At 42.8% G+C, this 19192-nt stretch overlaps 1 protein-coding gene across 2 annotated transcripts in view; it reads left to right on the top strand.

The window, feature by feature from the left end:
• The first annotated feature begins 811 nt into the window (after window positions 1–811).
• The window catches only part of nhsl2 (NHS-like 2), a 141061-nt gene continuing 122680 nt past the window's right edge, over window positions 812–19192 (top strand). The window contains exon 1 of one of the 2 annotated variants that reach the window (XM_029760642.1): window positions 812–1311. In XM_029760642.1, the coding sequence (XP_029616502.1) occupies window positions 1035–1311 (277 nt within the window). In that variant the 5' untranslated portion in view covers window positions 812–1034. Of the gene's footprint in view, window positions 1312–13301; window positions 14052–19192 lie in introns of those variants that run through there. The other variant, XM_029760643.1, reaches the window with a different exon arrangement.

Raw genomic sequence — 19192 nt, 5'->3', positions numbered from 1 at the left:
GAGAGAGTCAAAGAGAGAGCGTCAGAGAGAGAGTCAGAGAGCACGAGAGAGGGAGTGTCAGAGAGAGAGAGTCAGAGAGAGAAATATTCAGAGAGAGAGAGGGAGCGAAAAGGAGAGAGTTGGAGAGAGAGAGTCAGAGAGAGGGGGAGCAAAAAGGAGAGAGAGTTGGAGAGAGGGAGTCACAGAGGGGGAGCGAAAAGGAGAGCGAGTTGGAGAGAGAGAGTCAGAGCGAGAATGAGAGAGACTGGGATTATATTGTTGTTTGGGTTCATTTACAAGGGTTATTGGGTCAGTATTTTCCCTGAATAGAGACAAGTGTGTGTTCGTGCATGTGTGTGGACAGAAATGTGATAAGAGTGACAAGATGGTGAAATGGCATCCTCAGATGGCACCACATACAGTCTGTAAAAGCAAAGGAGAACAACAAAAAAGTGGTCCAATGCAGGTCACGTGGTTCACATGATGCATACAAGATGCAAGATAGATAGATAGGATGCCTCTCTTTATAATTGGCCTAAGTCAAAAGGCGATAAAACATGTTTCTAGAATCACAGGAGGCTGGTGAGGGGAGGATGGCTCATAATAGTGAATGGAATGGTATCAAACACATGGTAACCATGATGTGTTTGATACTATTCCATGCACTTCGTTACAGCCATTACTAGGTGCCCATCCTCCCCAATTAAGGTGCCACCAGCCGAGTATCTGTGCAAAGTGCAGATCGGGGTGAAGTCTTGACCGCTGTCTTCAGATCAGAACAGAACAGAGGGGTTGAGGTTTGATTCCTCCTCCTCCCCGCAGCAGGTTTCGCTTTGGGAAGACCAGAGACAAGCCTATTGCCAGTCAGCCTACTGTTGCGCCGATGCGGAGAGTACCGCGCGGTGGATAGTCAATCGCAATGCAAAATATGAACGCACTGTAGGCTACTACGGTTCTTCAACAACTACAATAACAGAGTTTTCCGCACGGATAGCACGCTTCCTTACTGCTAAAGGAGGATTTTTTTCGGTTGGGTTTGCGCGTTTGGAGTGAAAATGCCCTTCTGCAAGCGCACAATAGTTCCCAAGGATGTCTGTAAAAACGACGCGAAGAGGCAAACTGCGATTTTCGGGGACTTGGTGGACGTTTGCGGGTTCACTCTATGTTCGGTGCTCCGACAGCTCTCGGATTTATCCCGGCACTCCGTCAGCATCTTGGAAGAGCTCGAGGGCGAGCTCGTGTCTATCTGTCACCGCTCGGGCATGCTCGAGGGCAAAGTGATCAGTTTACAGCGACACATCGCTGCGCTCGCCAGTAAGCCACCGCCAAAGAGTAAGAAAAAGCACACTGTATAATTTTCACTTGTGTGGTGTGGCTGGAGTGAGTCTTGCAACTCACTGAGGTCAACTTGAAGTTGAATGTGTGGGAGAGGTATTCCAAATCGCCAGTTTGAGGTAATTTGGGGTGGGGGGCAGAGGAATGTCAATTTATTGTAAAAAAAGTGGATCACATCAATGCGTGCGTTCCTTATGGCTGCTTGTGACCTACCATTCTGCAGATTTCAATGGCTGTTTGCAAAGTAGGCCTTAGGACTAGTGTGTTGTGAACAACATTAGCGTGAGCAACAATGTGGAATTGGCGGTTCGCCTTTAAAATAAAAGTTCCCAATTGAAACGGATGCAAACGGATAAAAATTGTGGATTCATGTTACAATTGTATTAGATAATGCTAGAGAAGGTTGGAATGTTATTATATAAATTAAACAAAGGACAATCAGCACATTTTACACAAAAAGTAAAAATCTGTGTAAATCGCAGTGTGGCTGTATAGACTTCAGAAATGCAATGGGAGTATGTTTGTTGCATTGTACAGCCTTACATATGGATATTTGGGTCCATGAAATAGGGTATCCGCCTACTCAGTGACATCCACAGATTACAATTCTAAAGAGTTTACACAAATATTAGTGTCATAGCTCTTATTACGGGGCTCTGAAACCACTGTGAAATAAGCAACATTGAGCTCACCAGTCAACCTTTTTTTATTTTATTTTTTATTTTATTATTATTATTATTATTTTTTTCACCAGTCAACCTATGTGTATTGAACATTCAAATTGCAACATCCATGAAAGGATTTATCAGCCTACTCAGTGACACCCACAGAACACAGCTATGTAGAGTGTACACAAGTATTAGCGTCGTAGTTCTTATTGAAGGAAGTTAAATAAATATACTGTTGTTGTATTGAATATCAGTGTGAAAGACAAAACACCTTAAAAACATTTCTTTGCTTACCCTGTTTGCTTCAAGTGTGAAATAAAATGCATTTCCATACTAGACTTTAGTTGAAAAGCCAACTCTTTCAAAGACTAATGTAAACAATGATCGACTGGCATAAGGATCATCCCAAGGCCTGCGTGTACTTGTGCCAAAATATGTATCAGGTCAATCGCTTGGCCTGATGAATAATAAGTATAAATACAGTAAAGTACACACACTAAAAGGTACAAAAAATATATTTTGAAGCAAAATAGTGTTTTTTTTGTTGACAGAACTGCAAACTTCAAGGAGTAGGCCAGGCCATTCAAGGAGTTGGTCTGATGGTGCCCGCTTGCCTCCCCCCTTGTCCCACTGAATTGTGTGGTGATTTCCCACAGTTAAAGAGCTACAACGCTAATATTTGTGTGAACTCTTCAGAATTGTAATCTCTGTGTGTCACTGAGTAGGCTAATACTCCATTTCATGGACCCAAGAGCCATAGGTAAGGATGTACATTGAAATAGAGGTATGCCCCCAATGCAATTCTGAAGTCTATTATATTTTGTCATCAAATTAACAAATTATTGTCTTTTGTTAAATTTATATAACAACATTCCAAACTTGTTTAACATTATCTTGTCCAATTGTGGCCTGATTCCACTATTTTCATCCGTTTGCATCAGTTTCAATAGGAGACTTTTATTTTGAAGGCAAATCGCCGATTCCACTATTCTCGATCACGCTAATGTTGTTCCCTCCTTCCTTGACCGTACTTGTATTTTTAACCATCTACTCCAATTCCATTCATGTTACAAAACAGCATTGACTTTGTTTGTAAAGATATGGACAGACAGGTATGGATGTAAAGGTGTGTATAGAGTATCCCATGGCGCGGCCACTTGAAACACTGCGCGAGCCACTGCCACAATGTTATGTCACAGTGAAAACTGGCTACTTTGTCGCCAACTCACTTGAGCGCGATACACGCTATATGCCTAGTTACGAACATCGACAGAGTACATGGTTACAGATTTAGATTTCACACCGGGTAATAATGTCTTCGATAACGTGACAAGGACAGAGTCACGAATAGACGGTACGCTAATTCAAATAGAAAGAGGCGCACGCGTATGTTTGGAAGTGAGGTGAAGATGACACGAGATAAAGCGTCCCAAATGGCACTCCATGGGTCCTGGTCAAAAGTAGTGCACTATAGGGAATAGGTTGACATTTGGGATGTAACACTTTGCAGCTGTTTTGCCGGAAGTTGAGAAACATGTTTTTGTCTCTGCCCTCTTGGCTTGAGGACAACCAAACCAAAGTGAGGTGACAGGCAGCTCCTAGAGACTAGAGAGACAGAACACATTGTCCGGAACATGACAAAATATTTCCTGTGAGAAATATATTGGAAGTTCAACAGCTCTAGAGACGCCCAGTTTTAATGTTATGCTGTTGTAATGACATGACATGACAACAATGAACATGCCATGATAAAGGAAAAAACGTTGTTTCCTGTGAGAAAGCAATTGTAAGTTCAGCAGCCCTCAGTTGGAGAGTGGAACCTCAGTAATGATGGAGTCAGAGAGAAACTCAGGTTACAGTTTTCATGTGATGCTTCCGGTTGTAATAAGAGTACTACCACAGTTCAGAAGTACCATGGCAAAGTCAATGGCAACACACTTATGACTCACTTAGGTTGTTATGTCAGTTGTTATGTCAGACAAACGTTGTGCTGAAGATCCAAACTTGCAACAATGACTGGAGGTCTGCGACATACACTATATACACAAAAGTATGTGGACACCCCTTGAAATTATTGGATTCAGCTATTTCAGCCACATCGTTGCTGACGGGTGTATAAAACCGAGCACACAGCCATGCAATCCCCATATACAAACATTGACAGTAGAATAGCCTTACTGAAGAGCTCAGTGACTTTCAACGTGGCACTGTCATAGGAGGCCACCTTTCCAACAAGTCAGTTCATCAAATTTCGGCCCTACTAGAGCTGCCCCGGTCAACTGTAAGTGCTGTTGTTGTGAAGTGGAAACGTCTAGGAACAACAACGACTCAGTCGCTAAGTTGTAGGCCACACAAGCTCACGGAACACATGACACGCAAAAATCGTCTGACCTCGGTTGCGACACTCACTACTGAGTTCCAAACTGCCTCTGGAAGCAACGTCAGCCCAATAACTGTTCGTTGGCAGCTTCATGAAATGGGTTTTCATGGCCGAGCAGCTGCACACAAGCCTAAGATCATCGTGTGCAATGCCAAGCGTCAGCTGCAGTGGTGTAAAGCTCCTTCCATTTGACTCTGGAGCAGTGGAAATGCGTTCTCTGGAGTGATGAATCACGCTTCACTATTTGGCAGTCCGACAGACAAATCTGGGTCTGGCGGATGCCAGGAGAACGCTACCTGCCCGAATGCATAGTACCAACTGTAAAGTTTGGTGGAGGAGAAATAATGGTCTGGTGCTGTTTTTCATGGTTCGGGCTAGGCCCCTTAGTTCCAGTGAAGTTAAGTCTTAATGCTGCAGCATACAATGACACAATTCTGTGCTTCCAACTTTGTGGCAACAGTTTGGGGAAGGCACTTTCCTGTTTCATCATGACAATGTCCCTGTGCACAAAGCTAGGTCCATACAGAAATGGTTTGTCGAGATCGGTGTGGAAGACCTTGACTGGCCTGCACAGAGCTTTGACATTAACCCCATCGAACACCTTTGGGATGAATTGGAACGCAGACTGCGAGTCAGGCCTAATCGCCCAACATCAGTTCCCGACCTCACTAATGCTCATGGCTGAATGGAAGCAAGTCCCTGCAGCAATGTTCCAACGTCTAGTGGGAAGCATTCCCAGAAGAATGGAAGCTGTTATAGCAGCAAAGGGGGGACCAACTCCATAATAATGCCCATGATTTTGGAATGAGATGTTTGACGAGCAGGTGTCCACATATTTTTGGTCATGTAGTGTACATTGAAGAAGCTTAAGGGGCATTCCCATTGAAAAGGACTCATGAGCACCAACATGTGAAGTTCATAGGCGCATGTACAACTGAGTGTCAAATGAAAGCTAAGATGCTATATATTTGGGAAATGAAGGCATAGATACATTTTTCAACCATTTTCCATCTTAAAAACTAGATAAAAGTAAAGGCTTTGATTTCTGGATAAACAGAAAGAAAAGGGGTCTTTAGAAAACATTACCAGAAAAAGTATTAAAAAGTATTAGACATACACTTCTATTTAGTTTAGGAGAAATTGCTTACCTTTCTGTAAGTTTAAGAAATATTGCCCTGTGCCTTGTAATTCCGTTACCAAAATCCCACATATCTTTAAGATATTTCCTAATTTCTCTCCCTCATGAGATAATGGTAATTAGTTATAGTGATTTTACTGATATCAATTTTGTTTATGAATTATTAAGTGATTAAAACTCATAATTCCATAACAAAATTGGTAGTGGAATTACCCAAAAATCAGTAACGGAATTACTGCAACTGAATTGGCCGCAATGGGAAATCATAATAGTCACAAACCACAGTTACCTTCCACTGGCATACTGTTGTGTTCAGCTCATACGTTTGTTTTCATTGTCTTTCTGTCATCTGGTGGTCAAACCAAGTGTTAAAACAGTCTATGTCTGAACAACTACCTACCTCTCTTATTCCCTATCTTTCTGTCTGGTTCTCACTCTCTAGTTAATGTCACCTTTCCCAGCTCTTACTGACACCTATCCATGACAGCTCCCTCTCTTTCCATTTACTGTAACCAGCATCCTCACACACTAAGCACCGACCGACACCGGACGTCCATGGATGTTGAAAAGTATTTGACATTTGGTCAGTCCACCCTGGCCTTAATGTTAACGTCCACAGACGGATCGAATTGGACCAAATCTGAACCTATGATAGACGTATGTTTTACAAGTTTGGATAGTACAGTAAAGAATAATATATTACAGTAGAGTACAGTATATTGTACTATACAGTACTGAACTATATTCTACTTTACTGTACTGAATTCTACTGTACTATACTGTACTCTACTGCACTATACTGAACTCTACTCTATCCTACTCTGCTCTGCTGTGCTTTGCTGTGCTGTATTGTATTGTACTGCACTGTGCTTTGCTGAGCTGCGTTATGATGTCCAAACTTGTGAAACATGAGGAGAAGGACATAAATATCCATAATTATGCATTTCTGTGGAGTACAGATCAGGGACCCATGATGTAATAATGTTACCGGGTGTAAATCCACTTAACTTATTGTAGTTCAATAACCAAAATATATTTTTTCAAACTCAAGGGTGCCATGTCATAGCTGACACCCTATTCTTTCTGCAGATATCTTCGAATCTTAAGACAGAGCAGATATTTAACAGACCTTTTGGAAAACGTGGTCGCATAAAAATCGGAGGAAGATTTTAACGTAATTCCGTGATCAAAGTTTGCATCTGCACAGTTTTTCCACTAAAATTGTTTTTATAAATGTTTTAGTGGAAATTGTTAAAAGTAGTCCTTGTGTATAGACTTGTATGGTTTGTTAAACTTTGAAATCAATGGTTTTTGTTTGGCATACATTGTAAAGTGAAAAAACGGAGTCAGCGCGTAATTCTGTTACGGTGGAATTGCCCTTAAAGCTACATGGCATGATGTCACTAGATCTCCATGGAGATAAAACCATGTGTTATAGCCTATCTATGGTTAGGTTATCTCTACCTTCATGCTGTTATTGCTCACAACAGTAAAACAGTCCTACACACAATTCACTCAGGTTTTTGGGGGGGATTTAGTTTTTTTTGTAGTGAATGTTTTACCAAATGCGTGTGAGCCGTACTATTGTCAATGTTTTGCATATATGCCTAGAAACTGCTCAGTCCACTGTCTTACACTGAGCATAGAGGAAGGAGGGAGAGAGCAGAGAGAGATGTGAGAGAAGGGGAAGAGGAGGGAGAGAGGGGGGAGAGAGTGATCAAGAGGCCACAACATGTCGTAGTTTCTGTTGCAAAGTAAACTGAAGATGAGTAGCAGTTTCCTTTATCAGTTTCCTTTTCCTTATCTTAGTAGTTCCCTGCTCTGTCGCTCTTTGACCTGTGTGTGCGTGCTGTGTTTTATTACTGGAAGCTGTCAGTCAGTCGTCAATTGTGATAGTGTGAACCGAAGAGCTTGTCCTTCCTGTGGAATTCTCAGACCTCTCTCTCTCTTTATCTTCTCTCTCTCTCTAGAGCAGAAAGTCAGAGTGAGTCAGGAGACCCAGGCAGACCCTTTAGTGGAGCTCAAGTCAGGAGTCAGGAGACCCAGTCAGGAGAGCCAGGCAGACCCTTTAGTGGAGCTAAGAACTATCCCACCCGGACCTCCCTCTCCTCCCTCTATCCTTCTCTTCTTCTCTCCCTCTCCCCTCCCTGTTTTCTTTCAGGGAGAAGACCCACCTTTGTGTTCTGCCCCCTCTCCGCTTTCCTCTCCTCTCTCATTCCTTCCTCCTCCTCCTCTGTCTTTCCCAGAAATCCCAGAAATTCCCACGCAGGCAGGACCTGGAACAGAGAGTAATCCTCTGCCTCTCTATGATTATTTGGATGGTCAGATAGAATGTTGATCAGATCACTCTACCTGTGTCTCTGTTCTGTGTGGTCCCAATGAGTCAGGGTTGGAAACAGCAGCAGCAGCAGCTCGCTAACTACCGTGAAGACCTGGCCAAGCACAGCCATGTTGCTTTTGGAGGCTTCGGAATGTCGTTTTTTTCTCTCTTGATGATTTAATGGGAGCTTGTTTGGGTTGCTGTCTCATTGTGAAGTGTAATTTGGCACTCGATGGACTTATGATTCTTAAAGAGAGAAAGGACGATTGTGGGTGTAGTAGAGAGGGGGCGGGGGTAAGGAGAGAGAAAGGGGGAGATGGGATACGGGGTGAGATGGGGAATAGAAAGAAAGCAAGGGAGAGAGAATTGGAGTGTTTGTGAGGTTAGAGAGGGGAGAAAAGAGAGGAAGAAAGATGGAGAGAGGGAGTGAGTGTTGGGATAGAGAGAGAGGGAAAAGGAAAAGGATAAAGAGAGGGGGAGTGAGTGTTGGGACAAAGGAGGAGGGGAATCAGGAGGGGGAGATAAATTCAGGTGAAAAACACAGAAGAAAAACCATTAACAACTTCCTGCCTTGGCTGCAAGCCTTTTCTCTCTAGCTACGTAACTTCAACTTTTCTCTTTCTTTTAAATCATGTTATTTTCCCCCTCTGTTGCACTTTAGGGCTCGGCCCGTTGCCCTGGCGACAGTCCAGCTGTGGACAACGCCAAAACAAAGCCAGAGCAAGTGTTCTGTGGAGCAAAATTCTGCCAGAGTTCCCGCGTGGGTGTCTCTCTGTCTCTCTGTTTCTGTTCTACAGTGCACTGTTCTGTGTTCTGTTCTCACCAGAGACTGTTGTGCGAGACACACACACACACACACACACACTGAGCTTGCTTGTTGCAATAATCTTACTCACAAAGATCAGGTAGAAAAGGAACAGAAAGGAGAGAAGGAAAGCAATTTGTCAGCCTGTGTGAAAAGCAGCTGTGCAATAAGTTGGAAGTGTTGCTGACTGTCATCCTAATACTTCCCTAGAGCCACTCTCTGCTGGGTGTGCGTGTTTGTGCGCACGTGCATCCCATCCCATTCCCATGGAAAGATATTAATGTCTGAGAATACAACAGAAAGAGAAGCAGGACGCAACCAAGGCTGCATCTTAAATATGGCACCCTATTTCCTACTATCTACCCTGGTCAAAAATAGTGCACGGTATAATGAATAGGGTGCCATTTGGGTCGAGAAAAAACGACTTAGGGTCTAATGGAATTAGAGCTCATTGTGAGGTCAGCAGTCCCCTGGAGTAGGAGGGAGGAGACAATTTACAAATTCCTTGGGAGGAGAGGGGAAGGGGTGAGGAGGGAGAGAGGGAGGGGGGAGAGCAGAGGGAAGGGGAGGAGAGGATTCCAAAGAAATCAAATTTACATTTCAATGGTGATTCATCATCAGATTATAGCTAAGGGTGTGTCTGAAATTGATTCATATTCCTTATGAATTGCATTAAACTGAAATAGTTGTAAATGAGAACTTAACATACCTGGCATACCTGGTCAAATATAGAAATTGAATGAATGAATGGTTGAGAGACAGAGAGTAAGAATGAGAGAAAGCCTGTTCTGTTATCTTCCCGTGTGTGTAATGGTGTACTGTAGGCTGGGCTACATGTGCTGAACAGCACTGGAGTTTCCGGACAGTTGAGCTGTTGGCCCCAAACTCATCTCTCTGGGCCGATCTTCTCAGGCAGGAAACCAGCAGCCATGCAGCTCTTTAGGACTGCAGTTATCCTCTATGCACCTATCCTCTGTTATTCTCTCCAGATCTTTTAGCTGTCCCAGTTCACTAGTTCACTGTAGTGCTGCTTACTTCTCCTCCACTCCTCTACTCGTTTCTGCTTACACTGCACAGGGCATCTGCACACTCTGTTTATTCTATCATCAGAGCTCAGATTCCTATCGAATGTAGAGAGAAAGGGAGAGAGAGAGACACACACAGATAAGATAGAAGTCAGAAAGAGAGAGGGGGGAGTGGAGAGAGAGAGAGAAAGAGAACGAGGGAGAGAGGAGGGGGCTCACTTCCGTTTGGTCTTGCAGGGTTGGTTTCCAGAGATAGACAGACTGTAATTATTAAAGGAATACTTCGGGATTTTGGCAATGAGGCCCTTTATCCACGTTCCCAGAGTCAGATGAACTCCTGGATATAATTGTGGTCTCTGTGTCCAGTCTGAAGGATGTTAGAGGTAGTTTTGAGAGCCAATGCTAACTAGCGCATGCTAGCAGATAACCATAGACTTCCAGTCATTGTGCTAACGCTAGTTAGCAATTGCGCTTCAACTTCCTTCAAACTGCATGCAGAGTCATTACCAAAATCTCTAAGTATCCCTTTAGCATGTAACTGTCCAAACATTCCATCCTACAGTAAACAAGCATGTGACAAATGTAAATCATTTTCTCTCTCTCTCCAAAGGTACACGTTTATTATTAATATCATGAATTTGGCATGCTATTTGTAGCGCTAATGCTAACTACTTCTAAACTTCCAAAGATCCAATCGACGATGGACGAATAATGGTATACATAGCTTCACGTTGAAATGATGGTGTACTTTGGGCAACATAAACCCATCCTCACTCTGAAGTTACTTTCACATACAGCTTGTGTAAGAAAAATGAGTTGCTTTCAACTTGCTTTCGACGTTATTCAGGTAGTCTACGCAAATGAGTACGGAAGCTGATCAATGTCTAAATGTGTTGACGCGATAGCTCCGCTGAATCGAACACGGCTTGTTTCCCAAGCCAAGCAGGGTACATAGAGGTGTTCATCTGGATGATAGACTTGTTCTCACTTTTTCCTCTCTTTTCGTCTTTTAGATCTGTGACTCCTCACATTATCAACAGATTGTAGCTAAAATGTTAAAACCACTAAAGGAAGTGAATGTGTTCAGACACTTCAGATAAACTGAACTAACATATCTAAATGGGTGTTTGTGTGTGTTGTTCAAAGCCCAGACCTTGCCAGCTGTATGTGTGTGTGTGTGTGTGTGTGTGAGTGAAAGAGAGAGGTCTGAGAATGATGTATTTGCTTCATGCTTGTTTACTGTAGGATGGAATGTTTGGACAGACACATGCTAAAGGGATACTTCGGGATTTTGGCAATGTCTCTGCATGCAGTTTGAAGGCAGATGAAGCGCAATCGCTAACTAGCGTTATCACAATGACTGGAAGTCTATGGGTATCTGCTGTGATGTAGTTTGGTGGCAGGCTAATTCAGACTTACTGACACTGAACTCCCATTGCTCGCCCTCGTTGCCTCTCCTCCTGCCTCCTCACTCCGGTTTCCATGGAGATGGATAGAATGGTTATAGAGATGGATGGATTATGGTGTATTGTGGGAGCGCCCATAGGAAGTTAGTACTCCTGACCTCGCAAAGGGACTGACTACATCCCCCATGCTCCTCGGCTGCTCTTCCTCTCCTTCCTCCTCACCCTAGTTGTCCTCCTTTCACTCTTTGTCTATCCCCTCCTCCACTTGCTCTTCCCACTCCTCCTGTTCTCCTCCTGTTCCCCTCCGATCCCCATCTTCTCTCCTCTCCCCTACTTTTTCTTCTCCTTTTCCTCCTTCCTTTCTCCTCTGTCTATGGTAATAGTGGTGTGTTTTAAGGGAATATGGTTTCATTTGAGACTCTTTTGAAGAACAGAGCTGTATCTATGGTATTTCTCTTAAACACTCTGTTTGTAGTGGGGTGTTTCTATCGATATTTGGTGGCGAATGGACCATTCTAATTGGATAATGGCCTGATGTCAAGATCCACAAACTGGCCTGGGCTCTGAGGTGCTGTAATGGTGGACTGATCACTTCCAGATGGAGGAAGAGAGAAAGGGAACAGATACAATTCATTATGGGAAACATAGAGAAACATAGGAAGTGGCTCCAAATCCAAATTGTTGTCTAGCTTTCTACTTGTTTTTTTAATTGTTTTAATTTAAAAAAAAATTCTGCTTTAAATGCAGAGAGATAAAATGAAATGACTCACAGAAATGAAAGTTAAAAAGGAGACAAGGAAAAGGACAGTAGGAAAGGATGCTATTTTAGTGTATTGGGACGTAGCCCAGGCCTCAGAGTAAGCTGCTGGGCACTGTGGGAAAAACTAAAGTATGTGTTGGCAGCAGGGGCAGGTTGTTGTGGTGAGGGGAGTGTGTGGGTGGGTGTGTGTGTCGGCAGGGGGCTATACGCTAGGACACAATAACAGAACAAACAGTTCTGCCACCCGCTGCATGCATGCTGGCGCTTTGATGAGCTCTGTGTGTCTGTGTGTGTGTTCGGTGCCCTGCCCCTGCCCTCCCCTGCCAAGCTTAAGTTTGGCAGGCGCGTGACTCTGAAGTGTGTAGGCGTGGTGTTAGTAAACATAGGGTATGTGTGTATCAGAGTATGTGTCTATATGCCTGTGTGTGTATGTATGTGTGTGTGTGTGTGTGTGTGTGTGTGTGTATCTGTGTAAGTGTGTGTGTGCTTGTTAACAGCTCAATGTACAACACGGGTCACATGGAATGTCTGTGCTTGCTATTCCTACCTTTGGGGGTGAATTAAGGATGCCTACTCCCACCTCTCATTAGTAGCCTAGCTATATGGTACGAATGCAGATGTTCTATTAAACTTTGTAGGTGTGCCTTTTCTCCCTTATCGTTTGGCATGTGATCGTTTGGCAACCTATAAGAGACTAACATGGCAGGCTTTTCTGAAAAATCTGTTTTTATAGAGAAAGAAAATCTGGGCCCTAGTTTACATGTTATGATGTTTTTCTGAAGGTAGTTAGACCGTTGATAGTATGTTTCGTTATCTTTCGCATAGAAATACAATCACTAGATTATGGAATTGTTGACTAGAATAGGGATGGCCATTCTAGTGATTGTATTTCTGTCTTTCCACCTACAACACTAGGAGAAGTAGAACAGGGACATACAGATAGCAGAGTGGGCAGACATCTGTCACTTTCTTATTGTGTGTGTGTGTGTGGGGGGGGGGGGGAGTTTTCTTCACCTTTCTGTCAGGTAATTATATTGTTTCTAAATCATTCTATATTTCAATATGTATATTATTGACAATGTTGCACCTGCTGTTTCCACTGTGGACTCAGATGAAACTGTAATTATAATGTAACGCTTGACGTGTGGGTTTGGTGTTTCTGTTCGTAATTGTACAGTAAGTCATTTGTGAGTGTAAAGACTCAGGTCTATATTGTGTGTGGCTCCCTGTTTCTGTATTGGTAGGTACATAGCCCCAGCTGTGAATTATGTGTCACTGTGTGTATGGTGTGAGCCCTGGCTAGACTAGAGCGGTGTGCGTGTGTGTGTCAAGAGGGCTGAGGCAGCAGAATCCACTGCAGTCTGGAGGGATGTGATGATGATGATGAATGGGAGGGGGTAAACACACACACACACACACACACACACACACACACTTAGAGACAGGCGCATGAGTGAACAAACACACACATTTTAATGAGGTGGAAGTGGCACTCACATAAATACACACACACAGACAAACACGTGAAAGGGGCATACACACAGACACACACACACCTCGTGGGTGTATGAATCGTCGCTGGAGCTGTCACTGTCGCCTGATCCTAAGACGGAGAGGAAGAGAGGGGGAGAAAGGAGGAGTGCAAACAAGAGGAGAGAAGGAGATAAGAACAGGAGAAGAAAGGGAGAAAAGGAGAAGGAAAGATACAGATGAGGAAGAGAGGAATAGTGCAGATCGGAGGAGAAAGCTAAATAAAGACGGGAGAAAAGAGGAGTGTGGACGAAGCAGGTTGACATTTATTGTCTTGTCCTTGAGGCAGAACTGAACGATTTCTGCTAGACAGTCCAGCTGCAAAGTCAAAATTGTCAATATTTAAAAATTCAAGGTTAGGGTTTTGGTTAGAATTAGGTTTAAAATGTGATTTTATGACATTGTGGCTGTGCCAGATAGTGGCCACTGCAGAGCTGCCTCCAGAACATGTTTCATGAGGAAAAACGCTAACTTGTGTGGACGAATAGAGATATTGATAGACACCGAGGAGAGAGGAGTGTGAACAGAGAGATTGATTGATAGAGCGAGGTCATAGCAGGAGTGTGGTTGGAGAAAGAGATTGATAGACAGAGCGAGGGAGGAGAGGAGTGATGCGGTGGAAGAGAAGGAGGTCTCCAGGACAGGGGAGGCCGGAGGAGGAGAAAGGCTCTGACACAACATTCACCATGCCCTTCTTTAGTAGAGGTAAGAACATGTTTGTGTGTGTATGTGTTTGTATGTGTGTGTGTGTGTTTGAGCATGCTTATGAGTTTTCTATTCCCTTGTATATCTATGTGTGTGTGTGTGTGTGTGTGTGTGTGTGTGTGTGTGTGTGTGTGTGTGTATACAGTGGGGTCCATAATTATTGGCATCCTTGATAAAGATGAGCAAAAAAGACTATAAAATAAATGATTCAAATATTGAGCTATGTTGTATGCAAAAAAGGGGGAAATTATTTTACATTAATACAATTGCTCAAAGAAATAGATTTTGTTTAACAAGTAAAATTATTGGCACCCCTCTTTTCAGTACTCCAGCACCCTACCCTTGCAAGCATTTTTCTAAAATGTTTTATGAGATTGGAGAACACATTGTGCGAGATCTTGGACCATTCCTCCATACAGAATCTTTCCAGATTATTGATATCCTTCGTATGTGCTTATGGACTTCCCTCTCCAATTCAAGCCACAGGTTTTCAACGGGGTTCAAGTCCGGAGATTGAGATGGCCATTGCAAAATGTTGATTTTGTGGCCAAATCATAATTTCTTCGTGCTTGGGGTTATTGTCTTGCTAGTAGATCCACTTGCGGCCAAGTGTCAGCCTCCTGGCAGAGTCAACCAGGTTTTTGGCTAAAATGTCCTGGTACTTGGTAAAGTAAAGGATGCCTTTTACTTTAAAAGACTGCTGAACTTCTTGATTTTGCCAAATGTTTTGGCTTGCTCATTAAGAATGGTAGCGGCCATGACTGAAGCCAAACGAGAGTTGTCTTGGGGGTGTGGTTTGATGTTGGCTTTTCTTGGGTGTGTCTTTGCCATTCAATCACAACAAACAAGGGCAGTAGTGAGGAGTGACAGCGAAGTAAACTAAGCTAGTTTTGATACGGAGAGAAGTTTTGAAGTTGAGGACTTCTCCCTTACTGACTTCTCCCCTTTCTCTATCAAATCACAATAATGCTAAGATGGCAAGAACCAGTATCTGGAATGTGTTTCATGAGACACTCTTGCTACGAAAGGACAGCTAGTTTCCATCCTTCTTCAATACAAAAACTAGGAGGATCATGGTTCTCACCCCCTTTTCATAGACGTCTCACCCCCTTCCATAGACTTACACAGCTAGCTACAGCTAGCTAGCACTGCATAAATATGTTGAGTAGTTGACTCAAAGAGAGAGAAAGACAATAGTTTAACAGATTTGAAGAAATTAATTTATTCAAAAATGAAGGAGAAGCAAGAGAGAGAGATGGAGATGGCTGTATTTAGTTGTATTTTTTTCACTTTCACTTACTTAGCTAGCGAATGCAGCTAGCTAGTTTAGTCTACTCAAACACCTGGCTCAAAGAGAGACGGATGCCATGCTAGCTAGCTGGCTAACTTTTCCAAGTCCAGATAAACTTTTGGTTTTATGAATTTATTGCAACCGGGGCTCGCCGGTGTAACTGCACACTGTACTGCATGATTGTAGTGGGTTTACTAACTCGTTAGTTCTAGTAGCTATGTTGACTGACGTTAGCTAATATGGTGACAACGATGTAGGCTGTGTGTAGCGGTTAGCGGTTATGATATGAAGGTTTGGCTTGGAAAGGTTTTTTCATCCGGTCACAGACAGCTAATGTGTTGTGCACTGAAGCCCACAAGCGAAGGGAAAAGGTCTGAGGAGGAGAGTGCATAGATGCATTAAGTAATTAACGAGCAAAGTAATCATGCTCTTTGAATATGGCTGCTATGAAAGTGAACTGTGTTTGCGTGTGATCAGGGGTGTATTCATTCCGCCGATTCTGTTGATAAACGTTTCTTAAACGGAACGAAACGGGATAAACATACCTGGATTTGTCCAAAAGAAACTCTTGTTTGCAACTGTTGGACTAATGATTACACCCTAGATGACCTAGATGCAGGCAATATTGTGCAAGGCAGTATTGAATGTGTCACTGTATGTAACCTTGATTAGGCTACGTTGTAAATTTTCATTCATTCATTTCATTCATTCATAGGCTAGGTTGTAGCAGCCTCATGATGGGTGTAGAGAAAATTCAAGAATCATGGATTAACCTAAACCTATCAATGTAACATTGGGCTGGGTGAATGGAATATGAATGACAGTCATCCAATATGCTGTAATAAAAAAAGGCTATGCTCATGAAAAAAATAATCATCCTCCCTCATCTTAAACGCTACTGACTGCCACTGATCACGGCCAACTTCAAATTCACCATGACTCATTTTTCTCTTTTTATCCAAGACAGTTGAGGCCTCACAACAAAGTGTCTCTTCAGCTCATTCCCTCTAGCCTCAGGCAAGGAGAAGACTGCCAGTACCCAGGCTCAAATGATCATCCAGTACCATAGAGTGGATCCCTGGTAGGGACACACAGACAGAGCCAGTCTGCAGAACAGACTGTGTGAAGGAGAAGGATGTTGTTTATTATTAGAAGAGACGGAGGATCTGAGCAGCGTACAGGTAGTGTGTGTGGGTGTGTAGATTGTGTGTGTGTGTGTGTGTGTGTGCGTGCGCATGCGCGCAGGTAGATGTATCTGTCTCTGATCTTAATGTCAAGTGGAGCCTTTGAGAGAAGCCTGTTCACTTGTTGAATTGATAAGATATTCAGAAGTCTATTTTTGAAGAAGGGAAAGGGGAGAGAGAGTGATGAAGAGAAAAATGAGGGAGAGAGAGAGCAAGCGAGTGTGAGAAATAAATATATAGTAGAGTCTTACAAGATCTGGCCAGAAGGCATTAGTCTGTAGTTAGTTGCATGACGCAGATTTGTTTAATTTCTCTTTGGTCCAGATGACTGTTGAATAATGCTGGTGTACCTGCTGCTCCTGTCCCTGTGTGTGTGTGTGTGTGTGTGTGTGTGTGTGTGTGTATATGGCATGCCAGAGATGATGTGGTGTGTGTGATCATGCTGGGTACCTGGGCAAAAGGCCTCGATCCTGGAGTCTCATTTATAAATGTTGCTACGTACAAAATATGCCTCAAACCATGAGTGCGCCAGTTTTCACACAAAAATTTGGAATTTATAAAAACTTGACCTGAAAATGTGCTTATCCTCCGCAAACTTTAGACCATGCGTGCACACAGTTTCTAGTGGTTGAAGTATTGCATTGCAGGAAGGCAAAAGTAGCTTCGTAGCCTTTTGTATGAATATATGGTGACACTCTTATTCATAACAAAAAAACAGGTAGCTAAAATATAACAAGATGTAATCATTTGCCGTTAGTGAGAAGAGCGAAAACAAATTAATTTGATCTTTGCATTCGAAAATAATTCGAAATAGGCATCTATTTCCTATTTCATGATCATTGCAGAATTACATTCCTCACCTTTTCTGACTGTGATGGTTTCATGCTCGCGAAATATCCTATAGGCCAACAACAAGTGAGGATAGGCTACCATTCGTCCCATCTCCTTTAATTGGACCCACTTCACAGTAGTAAATACAGTGGCTTGCGAAAGTATTCACCCCCCTTGGCATTTTTCCTATTTTGTTGCCTTACAATCTGGAACTAAAATTTATTTTTTATTGGTTTGTATCATTTGATGTACACAAAATGCCAGCACTTTCAAGATGCAAAATGTTTTTTTATTGTGAAACAAACAAGAAATAAGACAAAAAACAGAACTTGAGCGTGCATAACTATCCCCCCCCCCCCCCCCCCAATTACAGCTGTAAGTCTCTTGGGGTATATCTCTATAAGCTTGGCACATCTAGCCACTGGGATTTATGCCCATTCTTCAAGACAAAACTGCTCCAGCTCCTTCAAGTTGGATGGGTTCCGCTGGTGTACAGCAATCCTTAAGTCATACCACAGATTCTCAATTGGATTGAGGTCTGTGCTTTGACTAGGCCATTCCAAGACATGTAAATGTTTCCCCTTAGACCACTCAAGTGTTGCTTTAGCAGTATGCTTAAGGCCATTATCCTGCTGGAAGGTGAACCTACATCCCAGTCTCAAATCTCTGGAAGACTGAAACAGGTTTCCCTCAAGAATTTCCCTGCATTTAGCACCATCTATCATTCCTTCAATTCTGACCAGTTTCCCAGTCCCTGCCAATGAAAAAAATCCCCACAGCATGATGGTGCCACCACCATGCTTCACTGTGGAGATGGTGTTCTTGGGGTGATAAGAGGTGTTGGGTTTGCACCAGACATAGCGTTTTCCTTGATGGCCAAAAAGCTCAATTTTAGTCTCATCTGACCAGAGAACCTTCTTCCATATGTTTGGGGAGTCTCCCACATGCCTTTTGGCGAACACCAAACGTGTTTGCTTATTTTTTTCTTTAAGCAATGGCTTTTCTCTGGCCACTCTTCCGTAAAGCCCAGCTCTGTGGAGTGTACGGCTTAAAGTGGTCCTATGGACAGATACTCCAATCTCTGCTGTGGAGCTTTGCAGCTTCTTCAGGGTTATCTTTGGTCTCTTTGTTGCCTCTCTGATGAATGCCCTCCTTGCCCTTTCTTGGCAGGTTTGTTGTGGTTCCATATTCTTTCCATTTAAAAAAATGATTTAATGGTGCTCTGTGGGATGTTGAAAGTTTCAGATTTTTTTTTCTAACCCAACCCGGATCAGTACTTCTCCACAATATTGTCCCTGACCTGTTTGGAGCATGGTGCCGCTTGCTTGGGGGTGCCCCTTGTTTAGTGGTGTTGCAGACTCTGGGGCCTTTCAGAACAGGTGTACATATACTGAGATCGTGTGACAGATCATGTGACACTTAGATTGCACACAGTTGGACTTTATTTAACTAATTATGTGACTTCTGAAGGTAATTGGTTGCACCAGATCTTATTTAGAGGCTTCGTAGCAAAAGGGGTGAATACATTTGCACGCACCACTTTTCCATTTAGAATTTAAAAAATATATATTTAAAAAAATTCACTTCACCAATTTGGACTATTTTGTGTATGTCCATTACATGAAATCCAAATATAAATCCATTTAAATTACAGGTTGCAATGCAACAAAATAGGAAAAACGCAAAGGGGATGAATACTTTTGCAAGGAACTGTAGATAAGCTATTTCAAGTATTTTTGCTCTATACGATCCTATCCGATGCAGTTTAACAGTAGAACAGACGATTCACTTTTTCCATCGATACCGTAATGACAATATTTCATTTCTAAACATTC

This window comes from Salmo trutta, chromosome 8, assembly GCF_901001165.1.
Source record: "Salmo trutta chromosome 8, fSalTru1.1, whole genome shotgun sequence".
NCBI classification, from domain to species: domain Eukaryota; kingdom Metazoa; phylum Chordata; class Actinopteri; order Salmoniformes; family Salmonidae; genus Salmo; species Salmo trutta.
This window is presented reverse-complemented; position numbering and strand designations above follow the sequence as displayed.